Source organism: Theobroma cacao, chromosome 2 (assembly GCF_000208745.1).
Source record: "Theobroma cacao cultivar B97-61/B2 chromosome 2, Criollo_cocoa_genome_V2, whole genome shotgun sequence".
NCBI lineage: Eukaryota > Viridiplantae > Streptophyta > Magnoliopsida > Malvales > Malvaceae > Theobroma > Theobroma cacao.
In genome coordinates this window covers 5,823,146-5,838,686 of record NC_030851.1, presented here as the reverse complement: position 1 = coordinate 5,838,686, position 15,541 = coordinate 5,823,146, and the positions used below count along the sequence as shown (strand labels likewise).

Below are 15,541 nucleotides of genomic sequence, written 5' to 3'. Positions count from 1 at the left end.
ATATACTTTGCATACATCCATAACAAACTGTGAGTCTGCTCTGACAAGAATCAGAGGATGCTTTCCTTTTCGACTCAAGTCATCTAACCCAAGGTAATTCTATTGCTACTTAAAATGCAGTGAAACATTTCATTGAAGTTTATTCCATCAAAAAAGGAAAAAGACAAGACTAAGTTTACTTTGATCACAAAGATCAAAGGGAGGAGCAGGGGTGACTTTTTTGTAACGAAACATAGGCATTGGGCCTAAAAAGAATGTAAAATTCTTACACTTCCAATGCTCAGGGCTCGTTTTTGATAGTTGGATGAAAAAATAAAAATTGCAGAGAACCCACGGGAATGTCAGAGCGCAGCGCAATTCCTTTGGGTTGGGGCTGTTCTTAGTCCGAAACGGGGACAGGCCCGCCTTCCCCATACTGTCCATCTGATCTCAATTGTCAGGTTCCCTAACGTAAATATCCATTTTTGCGGGACAAGTGCCAGGAGCCAGCCAATCCCATTTTGCATACATTCAGATAAAATCCACTCATTTGACCTTTCAAACTTGACGCAGTGTGGACCCTATCTGATCATTGCTTTGTACTGACAGTTATAACTACCTCTTCATGGGGGCTTCGTAAATGCCATTCATCAAATCCTTAAAAAACCCCACTAGCAACTGTCAATCGAAGCATCCAAGAGAACAAAGCGCAGGAATTCTCAATTTTTAGACGAACCGAAATTATGACCACCAGATTTCTTTTCGTTTGTACTCCTCGTTGTTTCGCAGCCTTAGAAACTTCTTGTTTTCATTTTCTCGACCTAGACATCCCATGATACAATAATATGCTATAATTTCAAGTTCTTGCTATATATAAAGTCTTAGATTAGAAGATACTTTTTGTTTTCTTTTGGGTTCAAGAAATATGGAAACTCTGCATTCTGGGGTCATTTTGAAACTTCTTGAAGACATGGGTATTGAAGAGAGAACAGTTACTGATGATTGTGATGTTTGTAAGAAGCCTGCGTTGTTACAGATTAGAAGCATAATTCCTGTGTTGGCAGAAGGTGATCTTTGGCCTAAACAAGGTTTTTTCATGAAAGTTTCGGATGCAACGCATGCTATGTATGTTTCTTTGTCCCAAGAAGAAGATGAGATGGTTCTATGTAACAAGTTGCAACTTGGGCAGTTCATATACGTGGAGAAATTGGAGGTAGCCTATCCAGTGCCAGTGCTTAAAGGGGTAAGGCCAATTCCAGGGAGACAGCCTTGCGATGGGGATCCCAAAGATCTTGTCGGCATTGACATCATGGAAAAGTTTGGTGGAGCGTCGAAATTGCTGATGCAAGACAGAAATTCTGTGAAGAAAATGTCAAGAGAAAGGGCTCGGTCTATAAGTCCTCATAGGGTACCCTCTGGGGACCGGAGAGCGAGTCTTGGAGGCCAGAACTGTGGGATTAGGGCTCCTGATGTTGAGAAAGAAGGCTTTGGTAGGGGTTATTCAAGAGACCAATCAAGTATAGTTGATAAAGAAAGCGGTTCAGATTGTTTGACGTCAAGTTGCTCCTTGGAATCACATTCCAGGAGAAGAAGCTGGTGTGGGATAGCGAAAACAAGAAGTAGGGAGATTCCAGACGCCGCAGTTGTCAAGCATGAGATAATCCCTCTTCGCCATAGTCCTAATTGTTATGTAAGTGCTCGGTTTTAGTCCTCTTCAACAAGTTAGGGTAAATTATTCTATGGACTGTAAGGTCATTGAGTCATTGATTTTATACTAGTTATTTAGTATAATAAAATTTTCACCCTAAATTTAGAGTTCTGTATAAATTCTGGAATTAGTGCAAATGTTTAAATATAAGAGCCGCCAGCGATTTGTTTCCCATTTTCTTCAGCAAAATATCATCTGCAATGTTGTTTCTGCCATAGTTAAAAATAGGAACAGGTTGATTTAGGCAAAGTTGGTGAGTTGGTGAAATATCTGATTTTGGATTAAGTCCTATCAGGCATAAATCATTCACAAACACGTAAAATTAGAAAGAATAAATTCTAAATGAAAAAGCAAATCTTCTGTTATTTGCCATCATCCTTTTTTTTCTGACTTTACAGGTTTCACCAGTTTGTCCTGCTAGATATAACAGCAACGATATTAATTCAAACACCAGAACAAGTATAAAAGACAGTAGTCCATCTCCAAAACCAGTTCAAAGTCCAAAAGGGAATAGAAACTCTTCATTAGCAAGAACTAGTAAGGAGCCATTAACTGAAGCAGGGACACGCGCGTCATCCAATAATAAAAAATGGGAAGAAACTGACATGTTGTGGGATTCCCTTGCCTCTTCCTTGGTCGAACAGGGAAAGGTATTGCATTTTGCTTGTTTTTGTTTTCCTTATGCGACATTCCCTGTCCCCTTAAAATCCAAAGATTTTTGAAAGCCCTTAAAATCCTCTGCAGGAAGTACTAAGGCAAAGGGATGTCGCTCTGCTTGCAGCCGTTGAGGCTTTGCAAGAGGCTGCTGCTACTGAGAGATTGCTCAGGTGCTTAAGGTGAGGAAATGTACACTTATAAAAAGTCAATTGTATTTGAATCTGGCATTTTAAAACATGCATATAGATTGTATTTCCTGTCATTGCTTTGCTTTTTGAAATAGGATCGCCATTATGAAACAATGGAATGAAGTAAATTAATGATACGCTTTTTTTGTAAGCATTGACTCATTGTTAATGTCGAGTTCATTTTGAGTTTGGGGTCTTATAAATGAAAATCACTGAAAGCCCACAATCTACTTTTCTCTGTTTGATTTTTTTTTTTGTTTATGTCGTTCAAGTTTTTAGATAAACAGGCTAAAATTCTTGGTTAACCCCTGCGAGGAATTATATCTGTTGTTCGTCTGTTTTCTTCTGTAACTTCATCACTTTGTCTGCCATTCCTGTTATCTTCTATGACCAGAAAAATTTACTAATTCCTTTCATTTTCCTTCAGTTCATTTTCAGAGCTTCAGTTGGCAAAAGAGGATGATCAGCAGCCTTGCATTAACAAGTTTTTCAAGCTGCAAGATTACATGGCTCAGTGTAGAGCAATTGTTCATTCGTTAAGAAATATTAGTCCTCTAAGAACGGATGATAGTGATCTGAGTAGTCCTGGTGCCATGAGGGAAGCAGTAAAACTGGCAGTGGATAGAAAGAGAAATGCAACCACATGGGTTAAAGCCGCTGTGGCATCTGATCTTGTCCCACTTTCTGCTTCTAGAACCAAAAATGTTTCCGCAGAGGCAAAAATTGCAGCAAAAAGCTCAAACAAACCAAGTCAGGTTGCCAAGCTGAAAGGCACTTCTACAATTAGGAAGCGAAGGAACATTTGTGAATTTTATTCTGGATTGGCAGCTGAGAAGGAAGCTCTCCCAGATTGGGTGAGGGGAAGTACCTTGGGTACAGCTCGAAATTTGGCACAAGCTTTGCAGGATGAATGTAAAACATGGTTTTTAGCTTATGTAGAGAAATATTTAGATAGATTTAAAAATAAATGCCTTTTGAGGGTTCGTGATAGACAGGTAGCTGAATCTATGTGTCAGATCAAGAGATTGAACGACTGGTTAGATATGATGGAGAAGGAGGGAGGCAGTGACAACTTTACGCTGGAGAGTTCTAAATTAGAAGCATATGGAAGGCTGAGGAACAAAATATACGGGGTCCTTTTGAAGCATGTTGAAAGAACTGCGATGGTTTTGGAGAATATGAGTGCAACTGCTGAAGGTTGGAACTCTGCGGGTTGCTCAATCAGTTTGGCATCAACGCAAGAGGAATAAACTAACAGAACTCTGTTTAAACCTCGAGAACCTCACATGGTATTAACACCAAAAAGGTGTCATTTGAAAGCCAAGAAGCATTTAGTTTCATTTTTCTTCTGTTGTTTGCTGCTAGGCACTAGCCAGACAGAGACAAAGAGTACATGTTGGTGATTCTGCGACCACATGTTAGTTTTCTAAACAGCAATTGAGGCCTTGAGTCCTTTCCATTTCCTGTTGTCGGTTAGGCTTATATATATGGTTAGGTTAGCTCCTGAAGTCGACGCCATTAACTGCTCATTGGTTAATTATCTTTAACTAATCGACAATTAAATCTTACTGCAGTTAGATTCCCCACTACCCTCTGGCCCTTTGCCTCGAGTGCCTAAAGATGAAAGACTGCAGCTACGTTGTCATTACTTGGATAACAATATGTAATTAAAGATGCGTCCCCGCAAATGGAATTGCGAATGTGGTAGCATTGTTGCATGGCCCCTGTACTTCGCTCGATCTCTTTTCGTCTTGCTTTTCTCTTTTCATTTCAACCTGTTTTTATCTTTCTCCTCGATATGAAGCGTTTTGCTTGCCTAACCTTCGTGTCAAGCCGAGGCACAAAGCTTCAAGAGCAAAGACTTCTTCAAAGGAACAAGGAAGAATCCCAGTCGAGCGTCAAAGGTCAAGCATTACAAGATGATGTCTTTCATGTCAAAAATCAAATAAAATCATAATGGGAACCATCCCAAGGGGCACGCTGGGTCCTCCGGTGATTGCTCTTTAAAGTCAATGCAAAGTCAATGGTCAACTTACAATTAGTCAGGTTGGTCAAAGTGAACTGACCAGCATGGTCAAAGTACCCAAAAAAACAAGTTTTGAAAATCCCCAACCCCAATTTCTTTTCCTCTATATGAATCACAGGTGGACTGGAAGAAAATAATGAAAAATTGTCGTCTGTAGACCCAATTTACGTGAAAACCACTCAACCAAACAAAAAAACACGAAATCGTTTAGTTCCATTCAACAAAAACAATAACATTTTAGTGTGGTTGTTGGGAGTCCGAGTTCCCATGCAATTTTAATGTTGTTGTTGTGAGATAATATAAGGCCAAGAACAGAGGACCATCCGCTGAGGTAATGGGAGGCAGAGTGACAACGTTACCTTTGCTGACTCCTAATTCCAAAACTGTCCCACACTGTATGGATGGATGGAGACCTGCCTTCAATTTAGAATCTTGGTATTCATCAGTTTTTGTTTCTTCGCTGTTGATGCCAAATTAATCATAATTTAGCAACACTATATCCTAACTTTGTAGTTTTAGATTTCAAAGGATAGGGAATTTTCATTTTCTTGCTTGTGTGAAGAATAATCATGCCTCTTTTTACTATTTTTTACCCTTTTTTTTTACAAACCTTTTAGGCTTCTGATAAGTGAGAATTTGTATATTCTTTGTCAAATGCATTGTGATTCGGATAGCACCATCTTTTAATTACTCTTTTTAAATTTTAACCACAGTCTATGTGGTGCTAAAAGTGGAATCCAAATACAAAACAAGGAAGAATTATTAGCTTGCTGAAAGGAACATGATATATTAGAAATAAACCATAGTAAATTTTGTGTTTGTTTTGGTACATAATGTCGATATATTTTCATTTTATTATTCAAACAAAATCTTAATTTCTAATTCCATTATATTTTACTAATTTCTAATTATTTAAACCAAAGGCAAAAAATACTACAACGTACTTATGAGATTTATAATCTCATTAAAAAAAGAAATGATATTTAATTTAGTCCGTTATTAAAATAATGGATACCTTCAAGGATAGAGTTATTTCGTAAAAATTACTTCCTAATTTAAGACGTCTTAAAATAAAAAAGTAGAATATTATTTATAAAACCTCATCACATGTTCCTTTGTGATATTGAACTATTAGCTTATTTTTTTAAAGAGAGGCGGCTGGCGCAACTTTATCAAGAAAAGTTGATGCAAGATTACTAAATTGCCATTTCTTGTTTGCATTCAACAACTAAGCTTGTTGTAAATTCACTGGATCTAATTGAACTTTCAACTGATACAGATACATTGTTTATTGTTTTATTTGTTTCAATCTAAGCAAGTAGATTTTAAAATGAATGAAACAACAAAGCAATGACAAAATTTTATATGTACACCGACAATTAGTTAAAGTTTTATGATATAATATTATAAAAAGTTTTTAAATTACTTTTAAAAAATTATTTTTTATTATATTTATAATTAATGATTGATTAATTATTATTAATATAAATATCACATGTAATTTTTTTTATGTTATGTGACATTGAGATTGAAGGATGAAAATATCATATGTTTATGTTATCATATCACTCAACATGTAATATGTGATAAATGACATTATAATTAATAATAATGAACTAATTATTTATAATAATAAATTTATTTAATTTAAATTAAAATATAAAAATTTATTAAATGTAATAAAAAATTTAAAATTTTAAATTATTTTTTATTATATTATTTTTAAAAATATTATGTGAAGTTTTATTTTGGTGAGCTAGAAAAGAATAAGACACTTCTATTTAAATAGCAAGACAGTAGCAAATAACAGTCTGCAAGGTAATTTAAAAAAAATGAGCGAGAAAAATATTTTCCTCTTTTCCCTTTCTTTTTCCTTCTTTGAAAGGAAAAGAATGACGGACATAAAAAAGGATCATTAGTGAGAAGACCGAGAAAGCTAACATCGCATATTTATCCGATGGAATTTAAGACGTCGATGCTAAATACTTTTTTATGTAGCACAGTCATTTCAAGCGTTTATCGATAGTGGTTTTTCCCCCAAGCTCTTTGGTCATAAGTATCATAATAATAGTAAAAACTTTACTAACGAATTTCGCTCGTACGAAACCAAATCTTCACACGCCATTCTCATTTTCCATTGCCAAAAACACCCAAACAAAGAAACCAGTCCCGAAACACCCAGGCATTTTCCACTTCTTTATTCTTTTTTTTTTGGTTCTTCACCCCCCCCCCCCCCCTCCCCAAAAAAAAAAAAACCCTCAGACAGAGAAACAGAACTACTCATTTCTTTCATGTTTTTCTTACACGATCTTCTTCTTCTTCTTCACTATCTTCCTTAAGTTGATCTACCCAAATCCCTCAAAACCCCACGTGTCAAAAAATAAAAGATGGAGCTACGAAGGTTTTTGCTTGTAGGGTTTGTGTTGTTGTCTGTGATAGGGAACTGTTATGCGAGATTTGTGGTGGAAAAGAACAGCTTGATGGTGACGTCGCCGGAGAAGATTAAGGGGACTCATGATAGTGCGATTGGGAACTTTGGAATACCTCAATATGGGGGAAGCATGGCTGGTGCTGTGATTTACCCTAAGGAGAACCGAAAGGGTTGCAAGGGTTTTGATGAGTTTGGGATTTCCTTTCAATCCAAGCCTGGTGCTCTTCCTACTTTTGTTTTGCTCGATCGTGGAGGTACTCTTTTCCTTTTTTTGCCTTTTTATAAAAAAAAAAATCTGAGATTGAGTTCATTTAAGCTATAATTTGTCTGTTGTTGGGTTGACTGATGAGGAACCTTTTTTGTGTTTTTGGATAATTTGATTGTTACTTTCAAATTGGGATTACTTTAATGTTGGATTTAAGGTTTACTTTGTTGGCTTTGGTTGGTTTAAGAGGGTTTTATTCTGTTTTTTATTTTTGGGCGGCGGCTAATTTAATTGTTAGTTTGAGATTTGAGGTTTAATTGGTTTAGTTTTCATCCATTTGGATTTATGTGATTATTTTTAGCTCTTTCAGTCATTTGGGGAAGTATCCATTTCGCAGTTCCATTGATTTAATTGTCACTATAAGCTTGAGCTTTGTACGTTGTATCGTTTGATTAGGCTGACTAAAGATTTACCCTTTCTTTTTTGGGATAATTTACTTGTTTAGCCTGCTTAATTCCTTTGGACGTATGTCCTTTCTCTTTTTATCCTACTAAAGAAATTTTGAGGTGCAATTTTTTAGCTGGGTTTTTCCCCTAATTTCAAAGGCATCACCTTTAGGGGTTTCTACGAAAGGGCTTGAGAGTGTATGTTTTGAGTTTGATTGTTTTCTTATAATTAATTCTGAAGTTACTCTTTGTCTGATTTGGCACAAAATGCTGATGTTATCCCTTTTGGAATAAACTTTTTGAATTGATGGAGGAGTATCTGGAACTAATGCATTCTCTAGCAGATGTATGAAAATAAGAATGAGTTCCAAGAGGCTAGAAGTTACTGCTGACCGCCATAGTAATGGCTTATAGTTACTATCGGATTAGAAATTTAAGTTAGTACAATCTGATTATACTGTTAAAGAGATTAGAAAAATCTTAAGTGATAATCTAGTATGTTCAAGAGCATGTTTAAGTTTACCTTTGCCTATCTATAGGCATCAGTGGCTGCTATTGTGTTAAGCTAAAGAGATTAAGGTTATCAAATTTGTTTATTGTCCTCAAAGTTGACCACTCGAGTTATAATCTTACAATAAATTCTGCTTAGTTCTCTATAATTTTTAGGCCGAGAGAGCATTTTGTGCCTTATTCTTCCTATTATTTTTCCAGATTGCTTCTTTGCTTTAAAGGTTTGGAATGCACAGAAGGCTGGTGCTTCTGCAGTTCTTGTTGCAGATGATATTGAAGAAGCATTAATAACCATGGACACGCCTGAAGAGGATACTTCATCTGCCAAATACCTTGAAAATATAACGATCCCATCTGCCCTTATTGAAAAAACTTTTGGTGAAACTCTTAAGAAAGCAATCAGTGGTGGGGAAATGGTCAATGTTAATCTCGATTGGCGAGAGGCTGTTCCACACCCTGATGATCGTGTGGAGTATGAGTTATGGACCAACAGCAATGATGAATGTGGAGTTAAGTGTGATATGCTGATGGAATTTGTGAAGGATTTCAAGGGTGCTGCACAGATACTTGAAAAAGGTGGCTATACTCAATTTACACCCCATTATATAACTTGGTACTGCCCTCAGGCTTTCACCCTTAGCAGACAGTGCAAATCCCAATGCATCAACCATGGAAGATATTGTGCACCTGATCCTGAACAAGATTTTAGCTCAGGTTATGACGGGAAAGATGTAGTTCTTGAAAACCTAAGACAGCTATGTGTTTTCAGAGTGGCAAATGAGACCAATAAGCCTTGGTTGTGGTGGGACTATGTCACAGATTTTCAAATAAGATGCCCCATGAAGGAGAAAAAATATAACAAGGAATGTGCCGATGATGTTATCAAATCTCTTGGTAAATATTTAATTAAAAGAATCCTCTTTTTCACCTATAATTGCTGCTAATAGCACCTTCATGAGTCAAATATTATTGGCAACTAGTTATGAATGATTCATGATGTTCTTATGGTATATATTCAGGTCTCGATGGCAAGAATATTGAAAAGTGTATGGGAGACCCTTATGCTGATGCAGATAATCCTGTTCTGAAAGAAGAACAAGATGCCCAAGTAATTCTCTCGTGCTCTTATATATATATACATACTCTATTTTAATGTATTCATTTTCATCTTTAACCATACTGGAGCTTGTAATCGTGTAAAGCTATTTAATAGTACCATTTTTCTTAGGTGGGGAAAGGATCTAGGGGTGATGTTACCATATTGCCTACACTTGTTGTCAACAATCGACAATATCGAGGTTTGTATTCACACCTCTATTTTACAGATAACATTTTGAATGCTTTCCTTTCTGACATATCTGCATGCAGGAAAGCTGGCCAAAGGTGCTGTTCTGAAGGCCATCTGTTCTGGTTTCGAGGAGACTACTGAACCGGCCGTTTGCTTGAGTGGTGGTAAGTTTTTTTATACTTTCTTGCAAGAGAATGGTCTATTGCCGCTTAGGGACCATCATGTAAAGCAATGTAGTATTAAGCGGCTGAGAAAAATTGAGTGGATTTTTGTTGTGGGATGTCCACTTCTGCCAAAATTACTGAGGGTTAGGCTCTTAGAATTTCACAGTTCCTGAAATCCTGCTTTTGCGCAACTGGCACAGTGTAGTGGTTCAACTAACTGTTTAGTTCTTATCTGAAAAATGAGATAGTGACAGTGGTTACTTCTGTGGCAGATGTGGAGACGAATGAATGCTTGGAAAACAATGGTGGTTGTTGGCAAGATAAAATAGCCAATCTCACAGCCTGCAAGGTCTGAATTAAAACTTTTTTGATAGAGTTTCTCTACTTGATTATGATACGACTAACTCTCCATATAATGGTTTGCTCAGGATACATTTCGAGGGAGGGTCTGTGAATGTCCCTTGGTTGATGGTGTGCAATTCAGAGGAGATGGTTACAGCCACTGTGAAGGTGAGATTTTATTATCGATCATTATATTTGCAGTGATTTAGCTTTTATTTTAAAGTTAATGTTTAAAATGTGAAGTTATGGTCTTAATATATTCTTATGTCATGCCTCGTGATATGGTCCTATCTGAGCACGATGGCATGATAGGATTCATGTGGTCAATTTCACATTGTGAGAAAAGCTTGGTTTGTTGTTGTCTGTTGCTTATGTCTGAGTTTGAACCCCTTCATTGATTATTATTGTGTTCGCATATATTAGATAGAGGCAATACAACTTTCTTCCTTGAAAAGGGACTTCTCTCCTGTTTCTTTCTTTAATCATTTATATCTGCATAATATTCACTCACATACAATTTTCTTTTGGCTGTTCAGCTAGTGGGCCTGGAAGGTGCAAGATTAATAATGGAGGTTGTTGGCATGGATCACGAGATGGACACGCATACTCTGCTTGTTTGGTTAGTAGTGACATTTATTTCTCTAAGCCCCTCCCAGTTTTCCCTTTTTCGCTCCTTTGGCTGTAAAAATAAGTTCATGTTCTGATCAAGGCTGTGAACAGGGTATTGGAGATAGTAAATGCCAATGTCCTCCAGGGTTTAAGGGTGATGGTGTCAAAAGTTGTGAAGGTGAGTCATGATTAAATAAATATATGTTTCAAGCTGTAATTAGGAACTCAAACTATTTTGAGTTGAATTTATTTCAACAAACAGTCCTGTTCCATTTGGAGAACCTAACTGCTGTGGGACATTATGATAGCACCTCCTCCATTCTTTGAATGAAGAAGCTTGCATGAACTTGATGTAGAATAACTAATAAATGTACAGTTTGGACTGATTGAATGCATTGCAAATAGAAGCTTTGAGTTTGTCAAATGATTAAGTCATTTAATATTTATGCCTTGTCCATCATACAGATGTTGATGAATGCAACGAGAAGAAAGCCTGCCAGTGCCCTGAATGTAGCTGCAAAAATACCTGGGGAAGCTATGAGTGCACTTGCAGTGGAGATCTTTTATATATCAGGGACCATGATACCTGCATAAGTGAGTTGATGGCCTAATATTTTCAACTTGAACCTATTTTCTTTGGAATATATGATTAATGGTTAGTGTGTTGATATCCACTCCTTACTCTATCACAGGTAAGAGTGGCACTGAAGTAAGATCAGCATGGGCTGCTGTTTGGGTCATTGTGATCGGCTTGGCAATGGCTGCTGGTGGGGCTTATCTCGTTTACAAATATAGATTAAGGGTAAGAGCATATCGATATTTAAACTTGTAGACTTATAAAAGATAAGGTTATTCATTATCACTATCATGTAGTTAAAGGTGCTGGTATTAGCATGAAGTAGCTGAATTTTTGTCATCAAAACATGTCTTCAAATTTGGAATGAAGTTTGATCAGTTATAATGGACAGCATATTGGATGGAGAAAAGAGTCACTGTACTTGATTGAATATTTTTCATGGGGAGGCTTGGATTTGAGGGTTTTGATTGACAACACCCACTAGACTACCTTTCATATCAGAACTAGCCATTCTGATTTTCATTACTATATGTTTGTGTGTTGAGCATATATTGGTTTTTTGCTCTTCCCTAGTGTTTACTTGTTTTGTTACTCTTGCAGTCATACATGGATTCAGAAATCAGAGCTATAATGGCACAGTACATGCCGCTGGATAGTCAAGCTGAAGTTCCAAATCATGTAAGTGAAGATCGAGCGTGAAGAAGGAAAACTCCAATATTTTCAAGGAGTTCTGATCATGCAGGGTTGATGTGGTTCTTGTTATACCCTTATTCGATTGAATTTCAAGCATGGATGTTATTGGTATGTAAAATATATCAAACAATAAAGAAATGCAGATTAGAAGTGGGTATTTGTTCATTATAACAGTAACATGCTGCAAAAGTTGAGAGTAGGGGATCGACTTCAGCCATGATCAGGGGCAGATCATATTCATATGGGATCTGGCCGTAGCATCTAAGAATTTCGTTTCCAGCTTCTATGTATCCCGATAATCTTTGCCCCATAATTTATATGGCAATTCTGTAATTCGTTTAATGCCTTTTAGGTGAGCTGAACTCTTTCTTCTTACCGTATTTTGTTTTTGAACTTTTTGAGGGCTCTAAACTGTGCGTATTGTTACTGTGGATCTCAAGCTGTAGAGTGTAAACCATATTCATTTTCTTGTAGAGTGTAACTTGGTGTTAGACTTGTGGATCTCAAGCTGTGATTGATGCTAGTAAAATTCTAAACTTGAATAAATAAGAAAAAAATGAAGCTCATTATTCATCTTTAAGTTGTGTTGTAGAAGAGGGAGAGAACTCAGCTTTTACGCGGTTTCATTGTGACAAAAGTAAAAAGAAGAGCCAAAAACAATCAATCATGTGACAGGCTTCCCGCTTACTAACCATTGCAAATGGTAGAATATGGATTTAAATATTCGAGAGTTTAGGGCATTTACCGAGTTATCAGGATCTCAAGGTTATTGACTATTGAATATCAAGATTCTACTGCAGCTGGGCGTGATTGACGCTGCCATTCCCACTCGCACTAATGCACACATACTGTTGCTTCTTTTTCTTCTAAAGTTAGCAAACCTGTTATGTCAAGGCAGACCCTGGTGGCTTCCATTTCCCAAGTCAGGTGTCAGAAGCGGAAGTATTTGCTGTGACTGACAGAGAACATGCTCCTTAGTCGGATGAATTTGTTTTTTAATGTTCCAACTTCGGAAGCTTCAAGGTCTCACACGTAATACTATCTCTAGTATGTATGTCAATATGTCATCGTAATACTATCTCTAGTATGTACGTCAATATGTCATCGTAACCATCTAAATCTAGCCTATGCGTTTGTGCGTAGGGATCCCAGCGTGTTCCCGATCTTCACTAAAACAGTAAAACTGCCTTCACTTAAATTGCCGAGCTGCTATTTTGCTGGTCTCAACTTTGTTTTTGATAAGTTACCGACTAAACCCCACCATTGCCAGCATAAAGACATATAATATTGCTATATATCTTGAAGTTGAAAGGAATTCCTTAAGCCCTTAAACATGATTTTTGATTCAAGATCATTGTTTAGCGTAATCCAGTTTCGAGTAAATGACATCTTTTAGAGTAAATTTAGCAGTTTTATGGAGGCAGTACAAGAACACATGCAACACCTCCTAGGCTACAAGTCACACACATATAGGGACAGGTTTGAAAGAAGTCCTATCATTTACTTCTTAATTGTACAAAGAGCATTTCCATTAATTGGTTTTGTTTCCATTGGAGTATGCATTGAGAATTTAAAATATTTGTTTCAGTACATAAAATTAATAAAAAATTATAACGAATTTACATATAACAGAATTAAATAATTATTTCATAAAAACCATCTAAATAAAGACCAAATTTCACTGTAAAGTTCAAAGCTTGTAATTATAGCAAAGAATAATCTTCAAAATGAAGAAGATCAACTTCATTAACTATTATACTTTATGTGATTACAAGAAAGAAAAGGACAAAGTTGATGAATGAATTGCGGTAATTATTGATTGCAATTAAGATTTGAAGAAGTTTATGTACTACAGGAAATATGCGGATGGCAAAGACTTATTTCAATTTAGAGAATATGCTGATGGCCAATGTTTTCGACAGAATGGGCGGTACCACCCTCAGGCCACTATCTTCTATGATCGTTTTGGGGTGGCAACCTTGAGATCAAGTCCAATGTCCATTCCATTGTAAGCAATGGGTGCATACATCCATAAATCATCAGAACTTAACAGCTGCAAGATTCCAAACAGGAAAGCAAAATATTAGATATTGGTAAAATATCTACTTTTTTTATATTCAGATCAGAAGAGAGTATCAATTTTCATCTGTGAAGTGGGGCAGTAAAAGCTTATAAGTTACAAGGATCCTTTGTTTGTTCTTGGTTCTTACCTTTATTTGGAGCTGCAAAAACTTTACATATTGGACAGCTTCTTCAAGCATTGTGCTAATATCAACCTGCAATATCAAAGAATTAATTTTTGGGATTTGAACTCACAATTTGCATAGAATTATGGTTAAAAGTTTACTCAGCATCAAGAGTATAGTCCCTACCTTTGTTCCATTGGGGACGAGGTTCTGTAAAATTCTCAGCCTCTCATTTATTCTTTCCCTTCTTTTCTGCAAGATAAAGAAGAAAGATTGATTAATCAGTTTTACGTTTATCGGCAGCAATGCCTCACATTTGTCTTTGTGATAGCTATAATGGATAGTTACCCTTGCATAAAGGCTTTGGGGATCCGTGGCTGCTCCCCTACTGGCTCTTGTTTTGCCATTCAAATTTAGTGCTGCTTGTCCTCCATTCAACTCCTGAGAAGCATTTGAGTCATCGTCTGATGAGCAACTGGCCGAGCTTTGGCCGTTGAGACCAGCATTCCCATCTTTATCGTTGTTGGTGGTTGAGGCACTACCCTGGTTCTTCTTTGACCTTGCATTTTGACGGTTCTTTTGGACCTGCAACATTAAATTATGATGAGAAGGTGGTGCATAAACTAATTCTTAGTACTCTCATCTAGGAAAGGGAGGACTTCACATCATCAAGAAAGTAACAATTTGCTAAGAAAGAAAAATGCATGTCTTTTTACTCACATCTCCTGAACTTCGAGACCTTTTCTTAGAATTCTCTGATATGTTGTTACTTTTGATCTCTGTGACTGGTTCTGGCTGTGGGATCTCAGATTCCCTTTTGGGCTCCAAATTCTTATTGGGAAGAGCAGGTTCTTGGTGGCTTTTACCAGCCTGTTCTACATTTCCGTTGCCCATTTCTTGGTTCAAGCAATCATCACCTTCGACAAGATAGGAACTTGTGTTTGTTGCATCTTCCATACAAAAATCCATTGACATGGGGCTATTATTGGCTACAAAAATCGGATGAGAATCACTCAGGTAGTAGCTCTCTTGACTTGAAGATGGAAAAACAATACTACTACCAGCACTATAACTACTCCCTTGTGAAAAACTGTATGAACTAGTGTCAGCAATATCTGAAGAACAGTACGAAGCCGCCTTCATGCTTATTGTAGAATGATGGCCAGGCCAATAAGTAGATGGAATTCCCAAGTTTGAACTCCCATCTAGCTCATCAGGAAGGGGACAGTTACTGAGCAATTGAGCCATGAAATCGGCTTCCTCAGTGGTGTACGTTCCACTAAGAGAGCTCCACTCTCCTTCTAAAATGGCAGCTCCCATAGAATCCATTCTTTTTTCCCTTGGAAGCCTTTCGGAGAAAGAAGGGTTTTGGGTTCTAAGTGGTATGCTACTAAGAGAAGCTCTTTTTTTGATGCTTGAAGAGAAACAGGATAAAGAGACATATATATACCCAACAGCTGTGAAGAATGTTATGGGAAAGCATTGACTTCACTCGTGTAACAACATCTCATTTCATAATTACCAATTATTAG

General features: G+C 36.9%; 3 protein-coding genes across 3 annotated transcripts; 2 read left to right on the top strand and 1 right to left on the bottom strand.

Annotated features, from left to right (window-relative positions):
- On the top strand, positions 883 to 3,969 carry LOC18608082. Its single transcript, XM_018114855.1, has 4 exons — positions 883 to 1,669; positions 2,086 to 2,337; positions 2,432 to 2,523; positions 2,960 to 3,969. Exons 1-4 carry the CDS (start codon positions 905 to 907, stop codon positions 3,780 to 3,782), a joined length of 1,932 nt encoding a protein of 643 aa, XP_017970344.1. The 5' UTR covers positions 883 to 904; the 3' UTR covers positions 3,783 to 3,969.
- Positions 6,775 to 12,326, top strand: LOC18608081 (vacuolar-sorting receptor 3). The gene is made up of 12 exons (XM_007042571.2): positions 6,775 to 7,243; positions 8,352 to 9,044; positions 9,170 to 9,258; positions 9,379 to 9,448; positions 9,519 to 9,602; positions 9,875 to 9,951; positions 10,031 to 10,112; positions 10,481 to 10,563; positions 10,665 to 10,731; positions 11,019 to 11,147; positions 11,246 to 11,355; positions 11,731 to 12,326. Exons 1-12 carry the CDS (start codon positions 6,946 to 6,948, stop codon positions 11,827 to 11,829), a joined length of 1,881 nt encoding a protein of 626 aa, XP_007042633.1. The 5' UTR covers positions 6,775 to 6,945; the 3' UTR covers positions 11,830 to 12,326.
- On the bottom strand, positions 13,648 to 15,338 carry LOC18608080 (transcription factor bHLH84). The gene is made up of 5 exons (XM_007042570.2): positions 14,730 to 15,338; positions 14,358 to 14,594; positions 14,196 to 14,261; positions 14,034 to 14,099; positions 13,648 to 13,876 (listed from the first exon to the last, which is right to left on the bottom strand). Exons 1-5 carry the CDS (start codon positions 15,336 to 15,338, stop codon positions 13,778 to 13,780), a joined length of 1,077 nt encoding a protein of 358 aa, XP_007042632.2. The 3' UTR covers positions 13,648 to 13,777.